Source organism: Bathycoccus prasinos (genome assembly GCF_002220235.1).
Source record: "Bathycoccus prasinos genomic : Chromosome_1".
NCBI lineage: Eukaryota > Viridiplantae > Chlorophyta > Mamiellophyceae > Mamiellales > Bathycoccaceae > Bathycoccus > Bathycoccus prasinos.
The window spans coordinates 1-24,353 of NC_024008.1; the positions used below are offsets into that span (position 1 = coordinate 1).

General features: G+C 46.5%; 13 protein-coding genes across 13 annotated transcripts; 7 read left to right on the top strand and 6 right to left on the bottom strand.

Moving 5' to 3' along the window:
- Nucleotides 1-943: 943 nt before the first annotated feature.
- On the top strand, nucleotides 944-1,510 carry Bathy01g00010 (predicted protein; the record flags this gene model as incomplete). Its single annotated transcript, XM_007515176.1, has 1 exon — nucleotides 944-1,510. The coding sequence occupies one exon, from the start codon at nucleotides 944-946 to the stop codon at nucleotides 1,508-1,510; it is 567 nt and encodes a 188-aa protein (XP_007515238.1).
- A 56-nt stretch (nucleotides 1,511-1,566) lies between these two features.
- Bathy01g00020 (predicted protein) lies at nucleotides 1,567-2,967 on the bottom strand (the record flags this gene model as incomplete). The annotated part of the gene is made up of 1 exon (XM_007515186.1): nucleotides 1,567-2,967. One exon carries the CDS (start codon nucleotides 2,965-2,967, stop codon nucleotides 1,567-1,569), a length of 1,401 nt encoding a protein of 466 aa, XP_007515248.1.
- A 355-nt stretch (nucleotides 2,968-3,322) lies between these two features.
- On the top strand, nucleotides 3,323-4,720 carry Bathy01g00030 (glutathione S-transferase; the record flags this gene model as incomplete). The annotated part of the gene is made up of 1 exon (XM_007515050.1): nucleotides 3,323-4,720. The coding sequence occupies one exon, from the start codon at nucleotides 3,323-3,325 to the stop codon at nucleotides 4,718-4,720; it is 1,398 nt and encodes a 465-aa protein (XP_007515112.1).
- A 158-nt stretch (nucleotides 4,721-4,878) lies between these two features.
- On the bottom strand, nucleotides 4,879-6,012 carry Bathy01g00040 (predicted protein; the record flags this gene model as incomplete). Its single annotated transcript, XM_007515460.1, has 1 exon — nucleotides 4,879-6,012. The coding sequence occupies one exon, from the start codon at nucleotides 6,010-6,012 to the stop codon at nucleotides 4,879-4,881; it is 1,134 nt and encodes a 377-aa protein (XP_007515522.1).
- A 254-nt stretch (nucleotides 6,013-6,266) lies between these two features.
- Bathy01g00050 (PAB-dependent poly(A)-specific ribonuclease subunit 2) lies at nucleotides 6,267-10,415 on the top strand (the record flags this gene model as incomplete). The annotated part of the gene is made up of 1 exon (XM_007515508.1): nucleotides 6,267-10,415. The coding sequence occupies one exon, from the start codon at nucleotides 6,267-6,269 to the stop codon at nucleotides 10,413-10,415; it is 4,149 nt and encodes a 1,382-aa protein (XP_007515570.1).
- A 226-nt stretch (nucleotides 10,416-10,641) lies between these two features.
- On the top strand, nucleotides 10,642-11,703 carry Bathy01g00060 (predicted protein; the record flags this gene model as incomplete). The annotated part of the gene is made up of 1 exon (XM_007515591.1): nucleotides 10,642-11,703. One exon carries the CDS (start codon nucleotides 10,642-10,644, stop codon nucleotides 11,701-11,703), a length of 1,062 nt encoding a protein of 353 aa, XP_007515653.1.
- Nucleotides 11,704-11,809: 106 nt separating this feature from the next.
- Nucleotides 11,810-12,916, bottom strand: Bathy01g00070 (predicted protein; the record flags this gene model as incomplete). The annotated part of the gene is made up of 2 exons (XM_007515131.1): nucleotides 11,810-11,957; nucleotides 12,015-12,916. 2 exons carry the CDS (start codon nucleotides 12,914-12,916, stop codon nucleotides 11,810-11,812), a joined length of 1,050 nt encoding a protein of 349 aa, XP_007515193.1.
- A 268-nt stretch (nucleotides 12,917-13,184) lies between these two features.
- On the top strand, nucleotides 13,185-15,374 carry Bathy01g00080 (unnamed protein product; the record flags this gene model as incomplete). The annotated part of the gene is made up of 1 exon (XM_007515695.1): nucleotides 13,185-15,374. One exon carries the CDS (start codon nucleotides 13,185-13,187, stop codon nucleotides 15,372-15,374), a length of 2,190 nt encoding a protein of 729 aa, XP_007515757.1.
- Nucleotides 15,375-15,469: 95 nt separating this feature from the next.
- Nucleotides 15,470-16,171, bottom strand: Bathy01g00090 (predicted protein; the record flags this gene model as incomplete). Its single annotated transcript, XM_007515332.1, has 1 exon — nucleotides 15,470-16,171. One exon carries the CDS (start codon nucleotides 16,169-16,171, stop codon nucleotides 15,470-15,472), a length of 702 nt encoding a protein of 233 aa, XP_007515394.1.
- An 86-nt stretch (nucleotides 16,172-16,257) lies between these two features.
- Bathy01g00100 (Cns1p) lies at nucleotides 16,258-18,285 on the top strand (the record flags this gene model as incomplete). The annotated part of the gene is made up of 1 exon (XM_007515225.1): nucleotides 16,258-18,285. One exon carries the CDS (start codon nucleotides 16,258-16,260, stop codon nucleotides 18,283-18,285), a length of 2,028 nt encoding a protein of 675 aa, XP_007515287.1.
- A 98-nt stretch (nucleotides 18,286-18,383) lies between these two features.
- Nucleotides 18,384-19,496, bottom strand: Bathy01g00110 (predicted protein; the record flags this gene model as incomplete). The annotated part of the gene is made up of 1 exon (XM_007515486.1): nucleotides 18,384-19,496. The coding sequence occupies one exon, from the start codon at nucleotides 19,494-19,496 to the stop codon at nucleotides 18,384-18,386; it is 1,113 nt and encodes a 370-aa protein (XP_007515548.1).
- A 248-nt stretch (nucleotides 19,497-19,744) lies between these two features.
- On the top strand, nucleotides 19,745-21,430 carry Bathy01g00120 (predicted protein; the record flags this gene model as incomplete). Its single annotated transcript, XM_007515665.1, has 1 exon — nucleotides 19,745-21,430. One exon carries the CDS (start codon nucleotides 19,745-19,747, stop codon nucleotides 21,428-21,430), a length of 1,686 nt encoding a protein of 561 aa, XP_007515727.1.
- A 553-nt stretch (nucleotides 21,431-21,983) lies between these two features.
- Nucleotides 21,984-23,498, bottom strand: Bathy01g00130 (unnamed protein product; the record flags this gene model as incomplete). Its single annotated transcript, XM_007515218.1, has 1 exon — nucleotides 21,984-23,498. The coding sequence occupies one exon, from the start codon at nucleotides 23,496-23,498 to the stop codon at nucleotides 21,984-21,986; it is 1,515 nt and encodes a 504-aa protein (XP_007515280.1).
- Between the last annotated feature and the right edge of the window lie 855 nt (nucleotides 23,499-24,353).

A 24,353-nucleotide genomic window follows, 5' to 3' on the forward strand; every position in this document is an offset into this window, starting at 1 on the left:
TTGCATAGGTTTCTAGGGTCTGGGATTTTTGGGATTTTCCGAAAACTCCTTTCTCTAAACTGGACGGTCTCGGCGGCGACGAGACTCCCGGGTTGGGAATGTTCTTTTGCGCTGCAATCATATCCTGCTCCGGATACCGAATCGTGCGCTGCGAAATCGTCTCCGCACTTGAAGGCTGTTTCTCACCATTACTATTATTAACGCTATCTCGAACTTCCTGCTTCGGTGCCGCCGGACCTACTCTGTTATTTCCCACGAGCTGTTGTTTCTCGCTCTCTTTGCTCACTTTTACTACATCACTCGTCGCGTCGAGAACATGCCGGGTAACTCCTGAAATACTCATACTTTTCGCTCTATTTGATTCGATCGGTGGAGGTGGAGGTTTCGTACCACCTGTTCTTCTAAAGTATTCATCGTCGGCATTCAGAGAAGTAAAGGCATCTTTTCGCTCGCCTTCAGTTGACGATTTGGGAGAATAAGCCTCCCAGTTTTGCGGGTCGAGAGGATCGGCAATCACTGCACCTCTTTTTAACATCGAAACAGTTTCTTCGTTATCGTCGTTTGCGCGCGTGTTTCTCTCTGTATCTTGTCCTTCTCCGTCTTCTTCCACGACTTTCGAAAGCGAAGAAGAAGACGTTTCCTTTTTTCTCACAAATGATGCGCGCTTTCCACTCTCTTCTTCTTCTCGCTTGTCGAACATCTCCTCATTTCTTTCTTGCACGTCTAATGAAGTCTCGTTCACTTTTGGAGTGATGTCATCATCAGAATCTAACAAATCTACGAGATCGTCCATGTCGTGTGGTGTGTCTCTTCTGCGCGCCAACTTTCTGAAGAATCGGAATTTGTTTCTCACCTTCTCTTCTCTTTTTTCCATCACACAAACACACGCCCAACGTCACTTTTGACGCGTACATATATACTCTTGGCTTTTGGCTTTTGGGTGATGTCAAGTCATGATGCGCGTACTGGACGATCTCAACAGAGATACGACGACGAGAATAAACGAAGACTGATTGCCGGTACCATTCCATTCCGATTCACGCGCGGAGAAACTAAGGCAGAAAAAGACGAAACCGTTAAGAAGGACAGTGCCGCGACGACGATGGAGACAAATAGCAAGAACAATAGTAATGTAGAAGTACTCGTGATTAGCTGTAGACGGAAACCGGATAAACGATCTTTCCCGAAAGGAGGATGGGAGCTCGATGAAACCGTGGAAGAAGCCGCGCGAAGGGAAACTTTAGAGGAAGCAGGTGTATCGAGCGCGGTTCCTTTAATACCTATTTCGACAAACACAGGTGGTATACAATACGAAAGCAAATCAAACCCGATGGGATGTACTGCACACTTCTTCTTGATGCGCGTGACCGAACAGAGCGAAAAATGGGCGGAAGATTCTATTCGAGTGCGGGAATGGGTGTCCATCGAGCGAGCGAAAGATGTTTTGAAACAGAAATGGATGAAAGATATTCTAGATGAAGCCGCGATTAGGGGTTTGTTTTTCGAATGATAATAATTAAAGCTCAATAAATAGCTCCTACTGCGCGCGCTTGCCGTTACATATTTCTAACTCTGCTTGTTTTTGTTGCTACTACTAATTACTTTTATCTTCTTCGGTCTCGATTCGTCGCTAAAAATGACTCCCGTGTTCTTGAGAAAATCAGCAACGCCGCGTAACAAAATCATATCTTCGTCGTTGAAGTACGGAGACTTTAAGGAGTTCGACGGTTTGTTACCACCAAGTTTCGAGGGTCTGCTGGAAGGCAAAAAACGAAACGCTTCTCTAAATTCTTTTGGCCCAGCTTTGATGGGCGCATCGAAATGGCACGGCACGATTCGGTTAAAGTTCCATTTTGCGACGCGCTGTGCCCAATCGTTGACGTAGTCCGGAACGTTTTCGTACACCAACGTCGCAACCACAGGAGCAACGAACAAGCGATTGGTCACGTCTTTCCAACTCTCTTCCGGATCCAGGAGGTTATTTGGACCAAAATATAAAGCCTGCAGAGCATTTCGCTGCCAACCCAGACGTCTCTTCTCTTCTATAGTCATCGAGGCGGAATCGTTCGTGCGAGATTTTGCCTTTTCGCGGATGTTGAATAAATTTAAAAACTTCAGCGCGCTAATGGTGAAGGAATTGTCGTCGCCTGATTCCATTAAATCGCATTCTAAAACGGCATCGGGAATGTTTTCGGAGACGTAAACGACTGAATCAGTAACCAGTAACGTTTTTGAGGGCTTATGAAGGAAAGCGCATTCGATAAAAGAGACATAGGAAGCAACTCCTAAAGCAGGCGGCTTTAGCAACTCAATATCAAACTCGTCCATCCACGAAGGTTGCGAATCACCTAAAATGCCGCCCCCATTCTTCTTATAATCTATGCCGAAAAATAAAGGCGGCAAATTCACGGGCCAACTCCACTGTTCTGGTGTTATCCACACCTTCGCGTTTGGGTATTTTCGTGAAAACGGTCCCACGAATAGCTTATGCTCAAAGAGTGTAGTAGGTAACACGATGTGCTCGACCGGCGCGTCGAGTTCATCTAAAAGTACAATGCACTCTTTCGTTGGTGCAACTGGCGCGTGCACCCACAACCCGCCCGTTTTCAACTTAATAACCGTCATGCGGACGTTCACTGACACGTTCAAGCCTAATCCTATACCTTGCTTCTGCTCGAAGAACCACATTTTACCCGCGTCGATTTCGTATCGGTACGTTTGCCGTGCAAATGCAGGCACGAGAGGAAAAAGAGGCGGTGGTGCAATAAGATAGCCTCTTCCTTTCGTATCGTCGCTATCGCCCGTTCCTCTTCGCATTTCTGTTCTTCTTTTGTTGTTCCTATTGTTGAACAACGCTTTCGTCGTTGATTTGTATAGGTGTTTATTATTTTGTTCCGGTCTTTTCGATTTTACGCTCGTTGATGCGTACGCGCTCCGAGACGATAAAATAGACGCGGATGTCATCATTTTCAATTACCTGCTCTTATTTTCAGCTCAATAAGTGTAACAGCGAGGTGCGCGTTTAAGTAAGGATGAGAAATCGGATTATATACTCGAAGTTTGGAGAAAAAAGGAGTTCTCCCACAGAGATTTTTACAGACACACAGACGACAGATAAAAACATCCCTCATACTTTTGTTTGCTAACAATGAGTGGAACAGCAGCGTCGCCCTCATCTTCGACGAGAACGACAACAGGTGCATCATCATCGACGGCAATAGCCACGCGCTCAAACAAAACGAAAAGAGGAACTGTTGTGCGAACCGGTGCTTCATCCAATAACTCGTTCTTTACAAACGCGATTGACTTTTTAACAACAACAATGTCGTCGACGTCGAGCAAGAAGAAAAGAATAACGAACGCGACTGTAGTCGAGGTCGACGGGTCGAACGCTCCATCGTGGAAAGACTTGGAGCGCATCGCGACAGATTTAAAGAAGAAACACGACATTCCAGAAACTATAGATTTAGAAGCAGGCCCGACGTCACCGAAATGTTTGAAACGAACTTTTGGTAAAACCGATGAGGAGATTCGCGTTCACTTTTATCGAGACCACGCTGGGTGGTGTCCGTATTGTGAGACCGTTTGGCTGTTGCTGGAAGAAAAACGAATTCCGTACACGGTAGAAAAGATCAACATGCGATGTTATGGAGATAAACCGCAGAGTTTTTTGAAGAATGTGCCGAGTGGAATGCTCCCGGTTGTCGTCATCGACGGCGTCTTGATGACAGAGTCTGCGGTGATCCAAGAAGCTCTCGAGACAAAGTTTAGCGACGTAGCTTCGTATCCTGCCATGCTACCACCAAATGAATCATCGGAGGCACAGACACTTTTCAGGTTAGAGCGTAAATTGTTCTCTAATTGGATGCAATGGCTGACTGGAAATTGGAACGACGCGGCGAGTCGAGCGACTTTCTGTGAAACCTTGGATGAAGTCGATTTGAGACTTAGCGAGACGGTAGATTCTCCATATTTCCTGAATTCTGGCTTTTCGCTTGTCGATATAAAGTTTGCTCCGTTTCTTGAACGCATGGCGGCTTCATTGTTGTACTACAAGGGGTTGAGAATCGAAGGTTCGAAACGATGGCCGCACATCGATAATTGGTTCGCGAACATGTCGAACAGACCGACGTTTCGTATGATACGAAGTGATTATTTTACGCACGTACATGATTTACCGCCTCAACTTGGAGGCTGCGTTGAGAACAACACGCAGGAACAAATCGACGCGATGAGCGCGATTAATGGTCGGGATGGTAAATCGTGGCAACTGCCACTCCCTCCTTTGAACGAGTCGTCGCTGGAACCTCTCTGGGAGAAAGAAAATCCAGAAAGAGATCGATTGGAAGCTGCAATACAACTTTTGAGTAATTACGAGAATGTCAGTCGCTTCGCGTGTCGTGGCGCAAGTGCGACGCCGTCGAAAAAGAGAGTTTCTGCGCCGTTATCAGACCCATTCGCGACACCGAACGAAGACTACGTTGAAGCAGTGGATGTAGCGTTGCGAACTGTAGCCGCTATGCTTTTGCGCACGGATAATAGCGATATTCCGCAAGGATGTGAGAACGTATTGGGTACAAACGCTTCGCAGGTAACAAAGAAGAACGTGTCGTTATCTCTCGAGTATTTGCGAGACAGAGTAGGCGTCCCCAGAGATATGCGAATGCCCGCCGCGCGACAACTTCGCAGCCATTTAAATTTTGCGATATCACATTTGTAATTTGGACGGCTGTAGGGGAGAAAAAAAAATGCATTTTTAAAGATGTACTTCACCTAATCATAATATAATACTCAACTAAAGCCGCTCTATCCTCCAATCTCACTCTCTTCACTTTTCTCCCAACTGACTACAACGTTATCTATCTCATTCTATTTTTACTACGTGTGAACCATCTTGATTCTATTCTTGTTCTTCTTTACCAGATGCTCCAGAAGAGGCATTTCCCCTTTACCGTCCCGCAACATTTGGCTCTCGTTCGGCTCCTCTCGATTGAAGTAGTGATATCTCATATTGCGCTGTTTCCAATTGCGAGCAAAGCCGTACACATTAATCTTATCGCATATCATCAAAGCGAGATTCAATCCGAGATATCCGTTTGATGGCCGAGAGTTTGCCACGTCTTTATCGCTCATCACATACTTATAAAAACTCCCATCGATCGGATAGGTGGGTAAATCTGGATGCAAAGACTTGTAATCCCAAAATTGTTTCATCACGTCCGGAGTTGTCGTGTGTTGCAAAGACGTTTCGTTCTCGAATTCTCTGAAGCCGAAATGTTTGCGATTAATCAATCGAATCGTCGTCTTTGAACCGACGGACTTTTCAAATCCTTTTGTCGGCGCGAGATTGAAACGAAAGACGGCGTCGTGTTTATCAATAGCTTCGCCGAGAGCATCTGCGGCTACGGATTTGTGCACCATAATCCCACCCGAACCAACAACTGCACACGTGTTGTATCTTCGAAACGCTAAAGGATCCGTATCCGGTAAAACCGCGAGCACTTTTTTTGTGCAACTTCCTAGGCTTATTTTCTTTCCATCCTTTCCTATCCACGGTGTTTGAATCTGAGACCCTTCTTTGCACGAGCCTCTGTGCATGGCCACCGCGCCGTTGAAATTATTCAAGAATTTTTTGTTGTCGCGCTTGATGACCGCATGTGTATTCATCTCTCCATCGCCGTCGTATCTCTCGTTGCTTTCGCCTGCTTCTGCAATCTCTTCAGCAGAGTCATCCTCGTTTGATTCACTTCCATACCGCGGTTGCGTCGATGAAATGGAGTCGTCTCCATAATTACTAGTGCTACTCCAACTACTACTGATATAACTCATTCGCTTTACGTTCTCCCATGTGCTGCGTTCACCTTCTTTTATTCCCACTGTCCCGTTCATTTCGTCCTCGTTGTTGAAATTGTTGCCGAAAGAGAAGAGCACAACCCCTACGAAAATGAAAGCCAAAATCCAAACGCGTCTTTGCGCTTTAGATTTGGTCGACGAAGAGTCTGGTCCTCTCATTTTAACCGAACAGGGTGTTTTTCGTATGCAACAAAAAGCACACAAAATGATATTTTAATCCTTTCTTTCGTTCCACTCGAGCTCTTTCTTGTGACGAACGAACAAAGAGCTCTTCCTGTTGTTTGATGTTAACTTGTGTGTTGGTGTTTTTTTCGTATTTTCATATCCCTTTTCGAGGATTGTGTGCTATTGACGCCATAAAAAACTCGAACGACGCTCGCGCGTGTGTGCGTCGCAGAGTCGCTGCGGTCGAGATGGATGCGCTTTATCCGTACGGCGTTTCGACAACGCTTCCGCACCATCTAGAAGAACTCGGTCACGTGTTGGCGCCCCCGGTAACTGTGGCGAAATTCGACTCTTCCGAAGAATTGCTTTGGACGGGAACGGAAACGGGCAGTCTGACTCTATCGCACGCACCTTCGCTCGAACGACACTGTGCGATTCAAGATCGGGAATATGCGATAGCAGATGTAGTTCCAATCGGTGGTGGCGCGATATCAGTGAGCGGTAATAGCGTAGGATACCACACGACAGGTGGTGAAACGACGCTCGACGTTGTTACCGGTGAAGGAAGAGATTCTCCTTATACTTGTGCGGCGTACGAGCACGGCAGAGGACACGTCGGTGGAAAGTTATACGTAGGAAAAGCGAGCGCTGGAATTGTGCATTTCGATCCAGTTAGTGGCATTGTCATTAAGAACGTGAAAACTGGACAAGGAACGATGCGCATGGAGTGGGGCACTCAACGTGGTTTGCTGGCTGCTGGAGGTTTACACGGAGAGTTATGTTTCCGTGACCCTCGAAATGGATTACGAGAGGAAATGCGCATTGACGCGCATCAGGGAGCGGTGTGCTCCTTGACGTGCCAGAACGATATTACGGCAACTTGTGGTTTCACCTCGCGGGGCGGTTCTCTCGTGCTCGACCAGTTCGTGAAAGTGTACGATACGAGATTTACGGCGAGAGCCATACACCATTTGCACTTCCCTGCTGGACCAGTTGCGATTAAATTCAATCCAGCGAGTACGGGTGTTTTGTTCATGGCGAGTGAGAGTGGTTTTATACAAGCGAACGACATAAACAATTCAGCCGGATTACCGTATCAGTTTCAGGTGGATTTGCAAGGCGCAACTATGTATTCTATGGATATCTCATCCAGTGGACAGTGCGTGAGCTTTGGCGATACGTCTGGATGGGTGCACACGTGGTGCACGAATGATTCTGCGCTAGTGAACTACAACTCGTACGAAACTGCAGTCCCGGTTGCGGACGCAACCAATTTTCATCTCCCGGATCCCAGCGTTGCCGTCAACCCGTATGGTCAAGCCAATAACAGCGGCGGTTTTCTAAGTATGGTGAACCCAAATAGCGCGGGAATGAGTAGTGTGGGTGGTGGTGGTGGTGGTGGTAGTAGTGGCGGTATACCATCAATGGTTGGTGGCTTGAGCACTCGAACGTCAGCGTATTCTAGTAATAATCCCTACCATAACCGTGGCTTGAAACCGGGAGAGGTTCGGCGAGCCCACTATTACTTGCTCAAATCGCGAATCGCGCCTCCCGCTGAGGCTGGAGATCTCGAAAGAGATCGTGCATCGAAGCAAAACCTTCCTAAACTGTATCAGCGGGTAGAGTGTAATCGGAGCTTCAAAGCTGAGCGAAAGTTCGAATCATTTGATTTCAGATCGTTTAACAAAACGTGCTTACCTGGACTTACGAACGATTTAGCCAACTGTTACGTGAATCCAGTCTTACAGATGTTACATTTTGTTCCCGAGTTGCGCTCGCGGGTCATGTCGCACACGTGTGAACGTGAATTCTGTTTGACGTGCGAGTTATCATTTCTGAGTCATATGCTGAATACGTGTCCGTCGGGTTCGGCGTGCCAACCGTTAAATTTTCTTCGAACGCTTCGGCAAGTACGTGAAGCGGCTGCGCTGGGCTTGATCGAAGGAAACGGCGGTGAGCTCGAGGCTCGCAGCGAAAAAAGTCCAGCAAAGAGAATACAAGCATTTCAGAGATTTATTTTGGAGCAGTTACACAAGGAGGAATCGTCAAACGGTGGTAAGACGTCGATTTCAACAGCGTTAACGAGCGTGGAAGAGTCTTTCGGCATTATTACGCAAGAAAAGTTGCGCTGCGCGCAGTGCGCACGCGATGAAAAGAAGGAAATGCGTAAGTTTCAGATTGATTTACAATATCCAAGCGACCGATCTATTCCCCGACCATCTTTTGTTGACTTACTCGTGAAATCCATGTGCATTAAACAAGAGGTTCGCGCTTGGTGTGAGTCGCACAAAGCGTACACGCGAATGGCGCAAACTAAATTCGCAGAGAAACTACCAAACGTCCTGTCCATTTCTCTTGGCATGCGCGATATGCTGGATTTGCACTGGTGGGGGGTCAAATCCGATGCCGTGCCTGGGTCGGAGGGATTTTCAGAAAAGTTGCATGAGCATTGGCTCCCGCACTTTATGCAACTCGTCCCAGGAGGCGGCACTTTGAGTGCAAAACATGGGAGCGAAGCAAAGGATTTTGAAAACTTCGAAAATGGAATCGTGTACGAACTCACTGGATTGGTTGTTTTTGCACGAAAACCAAACGACAAGCCGCAACATCAACAACAGCAGCCCCAGCGCGATATTTCAAAGTTAGAAGGTCATTTAGTATCATTTATAAAGGTGAAGCCGCCATACGTCGATACGCCTGGATGTTTTGACGTGGCGTCCCCGGTTGGACTGACGCCGGGTGTCTCTCCGTTGGTATTCAAAAAGGCAACGAGTACTAATAAGGAAAAAAATAAGGAAGAGTCATCGGCCAAAGCGACAATTAAAAGCGTGACGCCGTCATCTTCTAAATTGCGATCAAACGCCATGGAATTCGGCGCGGAGAAAGCAGAACCGTTCACGCCGAAGAACGCGTCATCGAAGATGGGAGGCGGTGGAGGTGGTAGCAGTTCCGGGAGTGGCGCAGAGAAGAGCGAATGGCTTCTATTTAATGATTTTGTCGTATCTGAAGTTTCCAAAGATGAAGTCACGCAGCTTTACGGACATTTGAAGCTTCCTTGTCTGTGTTTGTATACCCGAGTCGATAAGAAACCTTTAAATTTGCCGGATTCCCCCATCACCGAGGCTTTGTACCGAAAAATTACGCTTGGCGTCGCGATTCCGAAGTCCGTGCCGTTCAAACCATTTTTGCTACAAGGAGATGATATGCCTTCGCCTGGTTATTTGGTCGGTATCGACGCAGAATTTGTTCAGCTGGTTCCGGCAATCATGGAAAAATTAGCAGACGGTTCTGAGGTTGAATCGATCCCGGCGCGTTTGGGTCTTGCGCGGATTTCGGTCGTACGTGGACAAGGTTCAGAGAAGTTTACACCAATTATCGACGACTACATACGCGCAGTGGAGCCTGTAAACGACTATTTGACGCGCTTTTCTGGATTAGTACCAGGTGATCTTGATCCCGCTGTCAGTTCACACTTCATCACCCAGCTGAAGCACGCGTACTTGAAACTGCGCTATCTGATTGATTGTGGATGTATTTTCGTCGGACACGGTTTGAAGCAAGACTTTAAGATGATCAATATAGTTGTCCCTCCTTCTCAAATCATCGATACCGTGGAATTGTTTCATTTTAAGCGCCAACGTAAGCTCGGTTTGAAGTTTTTATCGAAATATCTGTTAAAGGAAGACATTCAATCGAAGACGCACGATTCCATCGAAGATGCGAGAACTGCGCTGAAACTATATGAGAAATATGAAGAGATGCAAATGTATGGCGATTTCGACGAGCAGCTTTTGGAAATTTACAGATTTGGCAAATTGTTTGGCTTTAAAGAAGTGGACGAGGCCACGACAGCAGCGGCGGATGAGGCCACCGCAGGTGCTGGGAAGAAGAATATGACGACGACGGCTGCGAAAGGTGGTTTTGACGATACAGCCGCGAACAACGAGCTCGTACACTCCACGTCTATGTTATCGTTCGGTGCGAACGAGTTCCTCCCACCTCCTTCTCCACCCCCTCCTCATCTTTCTTCTCATAACGTGCATCATTCTTCTGCTGCAGCGGTAGCAGCAGCGGCGGCGGCAGCAGCGTTTGCGAATGCTGCGGCGCAAGCGCAAGCGCAACACCAAGCGCAGCAGCAGCAGAACGTGCTCACATTTCAGCCCCCACCTCCGCCACATTCATTTGCGCCACCTCCACCTCCACCTCCATCGTTTGCACCACCACCTATGCCAAACATGGCACCTCCAGCTGGAGCGAATCAAAGGTTTGCTGGGCAGCCGCAGCAGCCGCAGCAGCCGCAACATAACAACAACATACCACCACCTCCGTCCGGACCGCGTTTTCTTACGTCGCAGCCTCCGGCGAAACCGCCACCACTTCCTCCGAGACGTTTGTAACACTGATCTCCACTTGTAATACTACTATAAGTACTAACTACTACTATTTAGGCACATACAACGTGCGCGTTTCCTTCTTTTGCGTATTACTTGTGTGAAAAAAAGGAAAATCCTCCTCATCCTTCCCCCCTCTTCAGAACAAAAAAAGCTCTTTCTCGTGCGCGTGTCATCGTTATTATTACCACGACATTAAATTAAAGCGCAAATCTTTGCACCTCTGCTATTAATGTCGCTCCCTTGGACGTCGTCGCGTGGTAAGAGCAATTCCTTTGAGCGATTCATCGCGAATAAGTTTCCTGATTTCGAACACTGGAAAACGCATTTCAGTTTCGAAACGCACGCTTTACCGTTAGCTATCGGCAGCGCTTGTTCTGCCATTTCCATGTCTGTATCCATGAACGCGTTTCAGAGAGTTGCGCTGATTGCTAGAATATCTTCGGCGTCGAATTTTGGTCCAGTGTTAGGCTTGGGATCGACGATGATGGCTTCCGTATGCGCAGGACAAGCGATGCTTTTCGCATCAGATTTTTCATTGTCTCGAGGAGGTGGCAAAGTGCATAACACGACATCGTCGGGGAGTTTTGTCAGCGCAGGATTGAATCAAATTAGTGGTAGTAACAGTAGTCCTCACATTAGCTATAGCGGTAGCAGTAATAGCACGTGGCGCAGAACGAAACGCAGGAAGACGGGTACGCTGGAAACGGCGTGGGATGAAGATGAAACGGTTTTTGACGCCGCGTTAGGTAGCGTGTTATTTTTCTTCGCCTCGCGGGGTTCGTTCTCGAAAGCGATGCCGAGCGACGTTGCCGAGATCGGTGCGAATGCAGTCAAAAGTATCAAAGCAAACGGATCGAATTACGCGAGTGAACCGCAAAAAGCAGTTTTACGAACGTTTATGCGAAAATACGGGTGTCATCACTGCGGTAAAAAATCGCTCAAAGTGATTGGCGACCACATGCCGCCGAACAAAGTAGCGTTCGGAAGCGCCGCAAATGCCGCAGCCTCCCGAGGCGCAAATGTTTCGATGTATCAAAAGTTCATGAACTTTATTCGATTCGTTCCCAAACAGAGGTTTTGGCCCCAGTGTGAAAGTTGCGCCTTGTTACAAAGCGTTGCGGTGAGGGACAACGTGCGAAAGCTCATCACGCACTCCGGGCACGCTAAAATCGCACTCGGTATCGGGTTTTTGATTGGGTTGAGACACTTCTACCCACTCAAAGACGATAGTAGTTCAGTAGAAAATATGGGCAGACCTGGACCAAAGAGCAAAAAACTTAAAGTGTTGTGAACACTTTCATAGTGGTATAGTAAAATTAAGTAAAGAAAAGTGTAGAAAGTGTGCGAGTGTTCTCACTTCTTCTTCTTCTTCTTCTTAATTTGTATTTGATTCTTTTTCATAGTTTTTCAAGATCGTCTATAATCGCTTTCGTGCTATCGTAGACGACGCTACCTTCTACCTTTTTCTCCTCTTTATCTTTATCTTCTTCTTCTTCGCCGACGTACCAATCGCCGTTTAAGTGTTGAGGCAAAGGTGGATTGAGCCTTTTATTATAATTGTTTTAGTTTACAAAAAGTAAGAGAGAATGGAAACTCACTTACCAGAATGCCCCGGGAGTGGTCAAGTCGTGAAACTTCGCGCGCTCCTCGCCGGCTTCGCCTAAACAATCGAACACAGCGTCCGCTCCGGTGAAATCTTCACCCTCGGAATAGATTGACTTTGTTACGCAGCATCTCATACCCGCTGCTTTAGCTGCTTGAAGTCCGATGTGCGTGTCTTCGATGACTACGCATCGTGCAGGATCGACACCGAGTGTTTTGGCGGCGAGTAAATACACATCAGGCGCTGGCTTCTTCTTTGGAACGATATCTCCGGCAAAAACTGGCATTCTGTCTGCGTATTGCGGTAACATGGTATCCACGATACCTTGCACGGCGACTTCGTTTGAGGTGGAGCACACGGCGACTTTGGATCCAGCTTCCAAAGCTTCGCCGATCAACCTCGCCACGCCCGGTCGCAACGGCAACTCGCCAGCTTTCACCACTTCAAGAAACATTTCCGTTTTTCTCTTGTGAAACGCCGCAACGAGTTTCTTTCTCTCTTCCGGATCCGTCGTCGATTTCCACGGTTCCGAGTCTTTCGGCGCCACGTTATCAAAATAATGCGTCATGCGTTCTTTACCTCCGCCAATTTTCAAAAGCTCGCCGTATAATTCAACTCCCCACTCGTGCTCGAGCCCATTTTCTTTGAACGTTTTATTGAACGTAACTCTGTGTCCGTCTCTTTCTGTTTCGCACAGCACGCCGTCGCAATCGAACAAAAGCGCTTCTGGATAATCAAAGTTGCGTAAAGCGTAAACGTTTTTACTTTTCCTCGTCTTGTTGTTGTTGTACTTTTTACCGACGACGAGGGAGGATCGACTTCCTCCTCGTCGAAACGTCGACGAGGAAGAGTTACAGAGTTGCGCAGACGCCGCGGTAATTGATGCTGTTGATGATGCCATCATGTATACGTGTTATCAAATCTGTTGATTTTCAGTTTTTGATATCTTCTTCACTCCGAGTGTGAAGATATGAAACTGGCGACGACACGTGGGCAGATGATTAAATGGTTGAATTTTGTTTTCTCTTATTTTTCATCAAGAAGAGAAAAGGAGCGAGGAGAGTCCAGTTCGATCCTGCCTGAAAACAAACTTCTCTCCACTTCTTCTTCCTCTAAATATTACACGAGTGAATAATCCGACTCCTCTTGAAAGATAGAACACGCGAATCATGGGGAACGGCGTTTCGGTGCAATCACATCTCGCTGGGGATGAGGTGCAGTCGCTATACGCCGCTCTCGCAGGCACCACGCCGATATCCTTACTGAACGACGACGAAAAAGGTGATGCCGGTGGTGAATCTTCCTCCTCTTCTTCTTCTTCTAACGTGTGGGGTGCGCTGAGAGATTTCCCCGAAGCTTTAAGCGCGGCTGGAAACTTGGAAATCGAGAAATCAGTCCACGAATACGGTAAGCAAATGAGTCAGAACCATCGAACATCGAATAACTTGGGAAGATTGATGATTTATGTTTCGAGAGTTTTAGAAGATGTCAACTTCGAGACGAGAGAGGTACCGACGAAAGCCATCAACGCCGTCGTTTTACTTTCCGCATTTCTGAAATACTTTGTAGAAGAAACGAACGTGGAAGAATGCGCGTGGGCGTGCAACTACGCGGGCGAGAACGCCACGATTAGCGCTATGCATCAGCTTGGCACCGCTTTGTTGAGCGCGGTGTGTATGAACAATGCTGTTCAAGTTACGGATGCGACGTATCCTTTACATCACGCGTGCGTTTCGTTGCTTTTAGTCATGAGCGGTACACAGTTGACGCAAAATATGATCGATGGGAAAACCAATCGACCTACAACTCACCCTTTCTTGGAAAAAATACACGAAGTTGCATCGACAGCCAGCGCCGCTGGGTCGCCAGGCAAAAACGGAACGACTACAACGACTACAACATCAGCAAAAACTGGCGCGTACACGAACGAAGATGTCGTTTCGGCATTGTTGAGAAATTTCATTGAGCAGAAACAACCAAAGACGTGGTTGAAATCTTACGGCGTGAAACCTGGATCGAAAACGGCAAGCGCAGAAATGAATTCTTCCGGTGGGTCGTCGTCTTTACAAGCCGGCGGAGCGTCCGCCTCTGGTAAAGTGATGCTCACTTTATCACCTTTAGCCGACGTTTCCTCTCTGCTTCTCCTTGTCCTCATCAACTTCAATAACCCGACGAGTCGATCGAAGGTACCGCATTCGTTTCGATATGCCTTACGAAGCATTCGAAGTATAAAAGAAGAAAACAAAGACATTGAATCCGGCGTTGGAGGTATCGAAAAAGAAGAAGAAGAAGAGAACGCAAGAATTGATGTAGCTGGCGTTTCAACCAGTGGGGGTAAACTGGTAGCCAAAGTATCCTTCACAGAGTTATATGAAACCTTTGGTCGCGCGTTGACGAACGATATTTCCGTCTTGTTGTTCTATTCGTGTATTCTCGGCGCGTCCGATTTTTGCGAGTACTGTTTGAACAACGACAACGTTGAGGTTGTCGTCATGCCTCTTTTGGAAATGTTGTACCAAGCCTCGGCTCGAACTCAAAACCAAATCTATATGATATTGATTGTTCTTTTAATCATGTCGCAAGGCGAGATATTCAACGCAAACGTGCACAAAATTCAAATACCACAACAAATTTCCTGGTACAAGGAGAGAATATTGACAAAAACAACGCTTGGTAGTTTGATCATCATCGTGTTGACGCGAACTGTTCGTTTTAACATGGCGAAACTCCGCGACGTTTATTTACATACAAACTGCTTTGCAGCGTTGGCAAATATGGCACCGCATTTCCGGGATGTTTCAGCTTACGCAGCGCAGAGACTCGTCTCTATTTTTGAACTCATCGCGAAAAAATATTTGAGATTCGCACAGTTGCACGCGGACGGGATGAACGCAAAAGAAGATGGAACAGATATGCACGTTTACGCGGACTTTTTGCGCATACTTCTCGAACTTTTCAACGCCGCATTATCTCAAAACGCATTAGTGCATAATCCAGAGTTGATCTATGCGTTGTTACATCGCGAAGAAACGCTGAAACCGTTCGAGAAACACGCAAGATTCAAGGAACTCTTAGAAAATATAAACGTCGTATTGGTGCACTTCAACGAAGAAATCGATAGGAAACAGAGAGAACGCGGGCTCAACTCATTTAGCATTCCCGATTTGACGGCTATCATCACAATCGCGGCGAAATCGTATTCAAAACCACCGCTCCACGACTTTCACGAGTTGAAATTTGCGTACGAAGAGGAAGAGCGGCCTGAAGATTTCTTCACGCCATATGTTCAAAGTCTCTGTTTAGAATTTTCCGGCATCCTATGGAATCCAAACGCCATCGCATTATTGCCTACTACTTAGCAGCATTTACTATCCTATTTTTCTACAACACTATACTATACTACATAACGAATATATATATACATACATACATACATGCACATATACTCCACGACTTAAAGACCAATAAACTTGCGAATGTTTTTTGCTTTCCTCGCAGTACTTTTCACGTCTAACTTTGACTTTTCACTTCTCGCTCTCCGTCGCTCGATAGCTATCATCTTCATCGCCTCCTCCTCGTCGTCCTCGTCGTCGTCCGTGCTCTCTTTCACGAAACCATCGGATCCAAAAATCAGCTCGGATGGTGGCACTAGCACGGGAAGACTTTCTTCTCTGCGTCGACCCTGGTCTTTCTTCTTCATCTTCTTCTTCTCCTCCAGTTCTGAAGCTGCGTTTCGAGCGACGACGAGTTCGTTCTGACCCGCTGTTCCTCCGTTCTTTATTCTTTCTTCCGTCTTCCATCTGCTGTCTGAATCAAACTTTCGTTTCTGGCGACCATATTCATCTTTCATGTTTTCTTTCTTAATCATCGCCTCGTTCACGTTTATCCGTCTGATAGAGTCTCCGCTCCCGACGAGAATAAAACCATCCCCTAACGGTTTCGCATTTTGAAGTAACTTCTCCTTCCTTTTTTCTATAGCGTTTTCTCTTTCCATTTTCTTTCTTGTTTTCTCATCGCTAATGACTGAGGTGCGACCGAGTAATCGCGCGGCGATTTGAATTTCCTTCGAAGTATGGTCGGTTCCTTTCCTTTGCGGATTATGCAAAGAATCGTTGGAATGCTTCTCCGCGTAGAAGACGTTCTCGTGAGGTGCCATTTTTTGTTCGGTAGAGAAGAGAGAGAATTCTCTTCTTTTGTAAAAACGCTTCATTTTCGTCGAGGCAAAAAAAAAACGTTTTGGAAATGTCTTCGTCTTCCAGCGCCGCGAAGAAAAACGAGAGATATCTAGACGTTGATTCCAATCGAGATTTGATGGGCATAGTGAGAGGAAAATGCAACCGATGTAATCGATGCGATGAGTACAAATCGAATTGCCAGCTCTATACGAAAAAAGAGACTCCCAACTTCTCCTCATCACCGCATCCGTCAAACGATGTTGCGATTATGAATTGCGCTAAGTGTCGTTGCCCGAGCAACTGTCACGAAATAGATACGTTCGGTAACCATTTAGAAAGAGGAACGGATTCTTTCCACAGAGGTGAATTTGATTTGGCAATCAAGGAGTATTCTCTAGCCTTGAACTCGTCTGATTCTGCTCTTCGAGTGAAAGCTTACTCAAACAGAGCTGCTACAAACTTGCATCTGGAGAATTTCAGCGCGGCGCTATCTGATTGCGATCAAGCGTTACGAATAGAGCCTGCGAATGTGAAAGCACTGAATCGAAAAGCACACGCGCTATTGCGCTTGCATAAACAGGAGGATGGTATTAAAATATACAGACTTATTCTCAACAAGCTCGACGCCGATAACGAGACCGCGCGCCAGGCGTTGAAACATTTGAACGTGCACGAACGAACAAAGCAAAAGGGTAATTCAGGGGAAACACGGAATTCAGTGTCGCCACCAACAATGAACACACTGGCAAGATCGAAGAGTAAAGACGCGTGTACGCAAACACTGAAAAATTCAACCGAACATAAAATTATAGCACAGAGAGAAACAAAAAATGCGTCGACGCAAACGCACGCGTACACAAAATCGGACGACGACGAACCGAGCGACGACGTGTTACGAAAATCTGTCGAATTTTTCAACGCGTTTGAGCTCGAACAAATAGAGCGACGGCGAGCAGAGGACGAAGCGAGAAGTAAAATGTGGGCCTTCAACGACAGCGGCAGCGATGACGACGAGAATGAAAACGATAACAGAGACAGGGTTGACGATGTTCCCAGCGGCGACGATACCTTCCTATACGACCAGAATGATTCAGAGAGTTTTAATTGGGCTCTTAAATGGGAAGAAGAGCAAAATGCGAGGAAAAATGAGCGCGTAAAACCAGATATTCGGTCAAAAGGAAAAAATACGTCTGATTTTACCAGCACTAATTTCGCGAAGATATCGTTCGAGGATTTAATACAAGCGACTTCGGCGACGATTTCTGTTTTGGGCGACGACGACATAAACGGACATAAACGCGGCAAGTGTCTCAACTGCAAAGTATGCCCGCACTTTAGACGCGTTTCCACTAGCACGATGCTTTTATCGAAAGTGTCCAAAGCCAGCTACGAAGTTTCTCTTGGAAAGCTTTTCGCCGCCGCCGATGGGGAGCGTTGCGCAAATTGTTCTTGTTCATATCAAGACCATGAAGACAAACAATCGTTCAATAGACGCATTGCGAGAGAAAAGGCAAGTTTAGAGAGAGAGAACGAAGAACTCCGATTGAAGAAGAAGAAACGGTTAGAAATAATCCAAAACGCTAAAAATCGGATGCGCGAAGCCAAGGAGAATGGCATAATACTCGAAAAAAGTCACTTCTGTCTTCTTACCGGTAAGCGGCGAAAAAATTGCAACGACTGTATGGAATGCAAGCAGTTTTGTACGCTTACCAATTCTTCTTTTTTCACTGTTGATAGCGAGATGCTTTATTGCCATTTATGTGGGTGTGCTGCCACCGAGCACGAAGTCGACTGGGAGGCAGACAAAGAAGAGAAGAGTAAACAAGAAAGAGAAAATAAGTGGCGTTGGGAGCAATACGAAAGACAACAGAAGCAAAAAGAACGCCATCGTGCCGACGACGGCGACGACGGCGAATATTTGAACATTCTCGAGTTGAGCAGAGAAGAATTTCGTGGTAACGTTGACATGCTGAAGAAGCAATATCGGCGCAAAGCACTTGCGTATCATCCCGACAAGAACAAAAGCTCTGGAGAAAAATTTGTCTTATTGACAAAAGCTTATCAAATACTTTTATCAAAGTATAGCCACAAATGAGTTGGTTTCTGAGGAATATGCAATGCTACCAGTACCACTGGTACGTTTAAAACTACAATCATATTATACAATTATGTGCTCTTCTCTTTTGCTCTCTCTCACTTACTACTTGAAGGACTCGGCGTGTTTGGATTGAAAGTCCCAGCTGTCGAGAGTCCCGAAGACGAAGTAGACAAGCTCGTCGGATCCATTCTCACTCTCACGCGGTCTCTGATACGTTCAATCAAATTCGTCAAAGAGATCAGTCCGTCCAAAAAATTTCTGTCCACCTCTCGAGATTTGTTCTTCACCGCGTTACAAAAATCAACGATAACAACGCGAACATCGCTGTGAAGATCCGAGCTATCGTAACATAAAAGTATTGAAGACCCCAAAAAGAAAACCGGAAACGGATTCATTTCTAAACTTTGCCTGATATCTTTCAACTTTCGAAGGACATTTGTAATTCTTTCGCTATTCTGACCAAAAAACACGTCAAGACCAGTCGTCGTCGTCTCTAAATTCAGCGCTTTTGCCCATTTTCTATTCCAATACCTCTCCGTATTGCTTTCTTCCTCGTAGGTTAGCATCCCACACACGCGAAACCCTATCGAACACGAAGTCGTTTCCAAGTCGCCTCGATGCCGTTTTTCCCTGTACGCTGCGTCGTGCGATGGATGCCACGTCCGCTCTCCTATTTTTATATCCACCACGTTTGCTTGCTTCATGTCAGCCGTCACGTCGCGCAATTTCAAAAATGGCATCGGTTTCGCGGCGTCGCGAGACTCGTACAGCACTGTTCTCGATACAAACGTAGCTAGAAACGGTGAAAACTCCGGGACTCTTTCGTGCTCCATTGCTTGCCAATTTTCGTAAAACTGTAACTCAGTCATTCCTTTTCGAGTGTCGTCTGTGGGTTTATAAAAATGTCCACACGCGTCGACGCGAGCAGCCCGAGCGTGCTTGTGCGAATTCCCCGCAACCTGTCTCGCGGCTTTCGGGTACACGATTCTCCCCCTGTTCTCACAAAGATCTTCTTGTTTTTCTTTTTCTTTTTCTTCATTCCTTGATGGAAGTATCGTCGTTGATGTTATTACTTTCGTTGTGGTTTCTTCTTCCATTCGTTGTTGTTTAAATCCCATTTCCCGGACGCGAACTTCAGATGAGCGCTGCGCGATAGCGGCGACACCAACATCGAAGATGGTGGTTGTTATCGCGTCTTCAACTTCCATTTGATGCGTTCTTTTCGTTCGTTCGTTCTTCTTCTTCTCTCTTCACTCTTTGTGTGTTATGAATTGTGGTGTACTGAAGAGTTTCTTGTTCGATCAATAATATTTCGTCTTTTATTTATTTGCTCATGATTCCTTACTTTCTCTCGCCTCACACACTCTTTGAATTCTGTCTACTCTTTCTTCTTTCTTTCTTTCTTTCTAAAGAGAGAGCGAGAGCGAGAGCGAGAGCGAGAGCGAGCGGGGAAAAGATGAACCACCACCACCACCACCATCACCACCCATATAAAGTTTTGTCAGATGATGATATAGATTTTTTCATTCGCGCGATTGGTGCAGAAAACGTCGCACAAACCGTTGTTACCAAGAGGAATGAGAAGAAGAAGAAGAAGACACCGTATGTGCCCGAGAGTGATAATGATGATAATAATAGTAATGATAATAAAAGTGAGGACGAGGTGCTATTGATAGAGTTAAATACAGATTGGCAGAAAAAGTATTTCGGTAAATCCAAGTGTGCGCTGTTCCCGCGAACGAGCGAAGAGGTTTCTGAAATTTTGCGATATTGTCACGAGAATCACATCGCCGTGTGTCCGCAAGGTGGGAACACCGGTTTAGTCGGAGGCGCCGTACCTGTTTTTGATGAAGTTATACTTTCATTGAAACGCATGAACTCGGTGTTGAGTATAGACGATATCACTGGCGTGTGTGTGTGCGAAGCTGGGGTTGTTCTAGAAGAACTAGACGATGCTCTGATGCGACGAGGGATGTGCGTGCCTTTAGATTTGGGCGCAAAAGGTAAATGTCAAATCGGAGGCAACGTATCAACAAATGCCGGCGGTTTGCGTCTGGTCAAGTACGGCTCTTTGCGAGGAACTGTTTTAGGCTTAGAAGTTGTCCTCGCGGATGGAACGGTGTTGAGTTCTTTGCTCAGAGAAAATAGAAAAGATAATACGGGATACGACTTGAAGCAGTTATTTATTGGCGCCGAGGGAACGCTCGGCATAGTTACGAAAGTTGCCATCTTAGCGTCCCGAGCGCCAGAGGCACGAATCGTTACCATATTTGCCTGTGATACATTTCGAAAAGTTGTGCATCTCATGGTTGAGGTGAAAAAGAGATTGGCGGAGAATCTGTCAGCTGTAGAATTTTTCGATCATGAAAGTCTTAAACTCACTGTCGACACATTACCTGGAGCGAAAGATCCATTCCCCTACGCCGACGATTTGAAAACAAACATACAATTCTACGTCGCAGTGGAAACTACCGTAAACGAAAAGGCTATGGAGAGTAGGTTGAGAGCAAATGTGTTAAATTTTGCGCGCTCAGTGTGTGTCCTTGCGGAGGATGGAAGGAAAAGTAGGGGAAAATTTGTGAGCATTCTTCAGAAAAAATTTCGCGGCGACGAAGCAGAGAGGAACAAACCAAATTTAGCGCAACGGTTTGTGATATCCGAAAACGAAAAACACGCGAATGAGCTCTGGAATTTACGCGAACGCATATCCGTGGCGTTAAAATACGCCGGTGCCGTGTACAAGTACGACGTTTCGTTACCAACGATTAAAATGTACGAGCTTGTCGAGAGAATGAGAGAACGCTTCGCCGAGCGAAGAATGGATGATAAAGTCAAAGTTTTAGGATACGGTCATCTCGGCGACGGAAATTTACACCTCAATATATCTCGAAAAGAAGGTCCGTGTAAAGACACGCTTGCGATGATCGAGCCATTCGTCTACGAGTATGTCACCGAGCACAAAGGAAGTGTTTCAGCTGAACACGGATTAGGGGCGATGAAAGTTCAAGAGCTTTGGCGAGGGAAGGACGCGGAAGAAGTTCGGCTCATGCAAAGGGTGAAGAACATGTTCGATCCGCGTGGTATTCTGAATCCGCACAAAATGATTCCGTCCTCCTCTCCCCCGCTTCCTTCGAAGCTTTAGAAACTCATGTAAAATATTAGTTGCAGTGCAGCGCGTACTTTAGCAATTTTTGCTCAATTCGAACACGGCATAAAAACTTTCCTTTCTTTTGTTTACGAAAATTCCGAAATGAAACTTGAATGATTAGATAGAAGACGCGCGAGGCGGGTGCGCGAAAAGTTGTGTTTCTCTCCTTGTTGGACTTCTCGCGCGTTCGGCGATACAAAATGCACGAAAAGCAGAAGAACATAAAAACGGAAATTCCAACCATGCCTCAGCTTTGGAAACACGCCGCTCAATACTATAGATATCAAACCTACGTGCTGACGGCATTCGGCGCGGTTGGGATTCTCACGTATATGGGTTCGTCTCTCCTTTCATCTCATTCTTCTTCTTCCTCTTCCGCTTCATCAAAAGTCGTCTCGAAAGAGAGAAAATAGAAGTACTCGTAGTTGAAAGAATTCTTTGATGAAGACGAGTCAAAGAAGTTAGACTTGGATGTTGGTTTGCAAAGTGTACATCAATCAATCTTAATATATATTCAGTATGCGTAGTACCTGTACAATATGACTAACTAACTATTGCGATTTTTCTTATTCGAGAGCGCCTTTGTAGACGTGGAGATGGAAGACATCATGTCCACTCCTAAACGGCCGACGTTGACGTTTCCTCGCACTTGTTTCTCTTCGATCGCCTTCTTTTTCTTTGCAATCTTTCGAGCGAACCTCAAGCCGGTGACGTCGGATTCGGCTAGCTTAAACGAGCATCTGCGACAATATCGAGCGTCACTCTCGTGCATTTCTAATCCACACGAATCGCACACGCGGTCGTCGAACGTTTTCGCGCCGCTCGTGATGGGATCTTCATCCGTAGATTTCAAAATGAAAACTTCACCTGTGTTTGAGATGAGTTCTTGGTCTTCGTCCTCTTCGTCTTCGTCTTCCATCATCCCCAAAAGCATCTCGCCTCCTGAAATAGTCGCTAACTTTGCTAATTGACCTGGTATAACTAAAAGGGCGACAAAAATGGAAACAACAGTCGCAACTCTCCCGCCCGGGGTGACAACTTCAAATGGCTGACCAATACCCGTGAGCGTAAGCACCGCCCAATACAAAGTATCGTTGAGATTCTTCACAGCCGGGTTGATGCCGAACTCGAGATCATATATTACGCCGGCGGCGATGACGAAGATGCAGATGAACTCGGCGGCGACGCCGGTGAGCTGAACTGTCATCGAATCGGACTTGAACAAACCAAACAACACCGAGTCTGGAGAGCGCTCGAGAAAGCGAAGAAGACGGACGATCCGGAGTAGCCGAAGAAATCGAGGGATTGGCGACATTCTGTCGACTAAACCGAAAACTGCCAATACCGGAGGAATCGTAGCCGCTGTATCTAAAACAGTAAAAGGATTCGTCCAAAACGAAAACTTGAATTCGGCGACCCACGCTCGAAGCAAAAGCTCAAAGAAAAATAACGCGTTGTAGGCGTCTTCGATGTCGCGGATGTTGTCCATGGAAACTAGCCCAGAGTACCACGGAATATCGTCTCGATACAAGACGTCCCAGCCACCAAAGGTGCCAATGTTGTACGATTCAAGAATAAATGTTCCGAATACAATTCCTGACGAGATGACAGCCCACCAACCGGAAGAGTCCAGATCAGAAAAAGCAAGCGCCATGCGTTGGCGCGCCGTGAGTTTCCGCAGTCCTGGTTTGAAAAATTGCACGCCTTTCGCCGGCTTTCTTCGACGAACCAGCGCTTCCGACGAGCTTCCTCCCGCGGCAGAGAATTCATCCTCGCCAATCTCTTCGTCTTCTTCGTAAAACGAACCAGAAACGAGTGATTTGATGAACTCGATGGTCGTTTCGTCCTGTTCTTTGTCGCCTCCTCCTTGTTGTTTTTTCCTGAGCGCGTGCAAACGAAAGCTCTCGTCTGTTTTTTTGTTCCTTTTTCCTCTCGAGGAGGAGAAGAAGGAGGAGGAGGAGGAGAGCAATCTCCTCCTCGTGGTCGTAGCGGTTGTGATTTTATTCTTCGATGTCGTGACGTCTCCTGTTTCATCTACTGTCGCTGACGTTCGCATCGACATCGTGCGAAACGAAGACAGCGATGCGCGAGTACGGACGGAGGAAGTAACGGAGGACGACGACGAGGAGGCGAAATTTCGCCGGTCGTTTTCAACGTCGTCGCCTCGGGGGATAAGACGGCGAATTCTGTGCGAAGACGATAAGTCTTTTGATGCCCCTCTCAAACTGACGGATGCTGCGTTCTTGCGAATATTCTTCGACGCTCCTGTCTTTTGTACGCGCCAAGCGCTCGTGTGCGCGCACTTAGACGATGTAGGGCAGGATGAAGACATGATTTGCTTCTTTGTCCTCACACACAAATCCTATGGCTCGGATTTGTCGGTCGTTTCACGCTCTCGCTTTTTGCTTTGCTTCAACTGTTATTATTATTATTATTATCCGCCTCTGTTCTCTCTGCGCACCTCAAGGAGGAAGGGGAAGGAGTAGGCAGCAGCAGGAAGAGATGCGGATGCGACGGGGTATTCGTTTCTCTCAGTTTATGCTTTTGAACGAAGAGTTGATATGCGCGGGCGGTGTTTCTTAGTTTCTTAAAAGTGACGTGTTTAATCGCGTTCAAGCGAAATTTTTGGGATCGAGGCTTCGTGGGGGGTGCAGATGGAAGACGCCAAAAAGCCAACCGAATAATATTCAATACGCGCAGCAAACAAGTTGTCTTGTATAATGTAATAATAGTAGTATATAAAATTAATTGTATGCAAAAGCGATTAAACCTCGCCACGCACTATGCGCTACGAGCAAAAACTCCCCACCCTACACTCCAAAATACACCTTTCACGCTCTCTCTCTCTCTCTTTCTCCTTTTCTTGTTGTCGATTTCTGTCCGCGCCGAAAAAGTGCATCACTCTTCACTTGTTGTT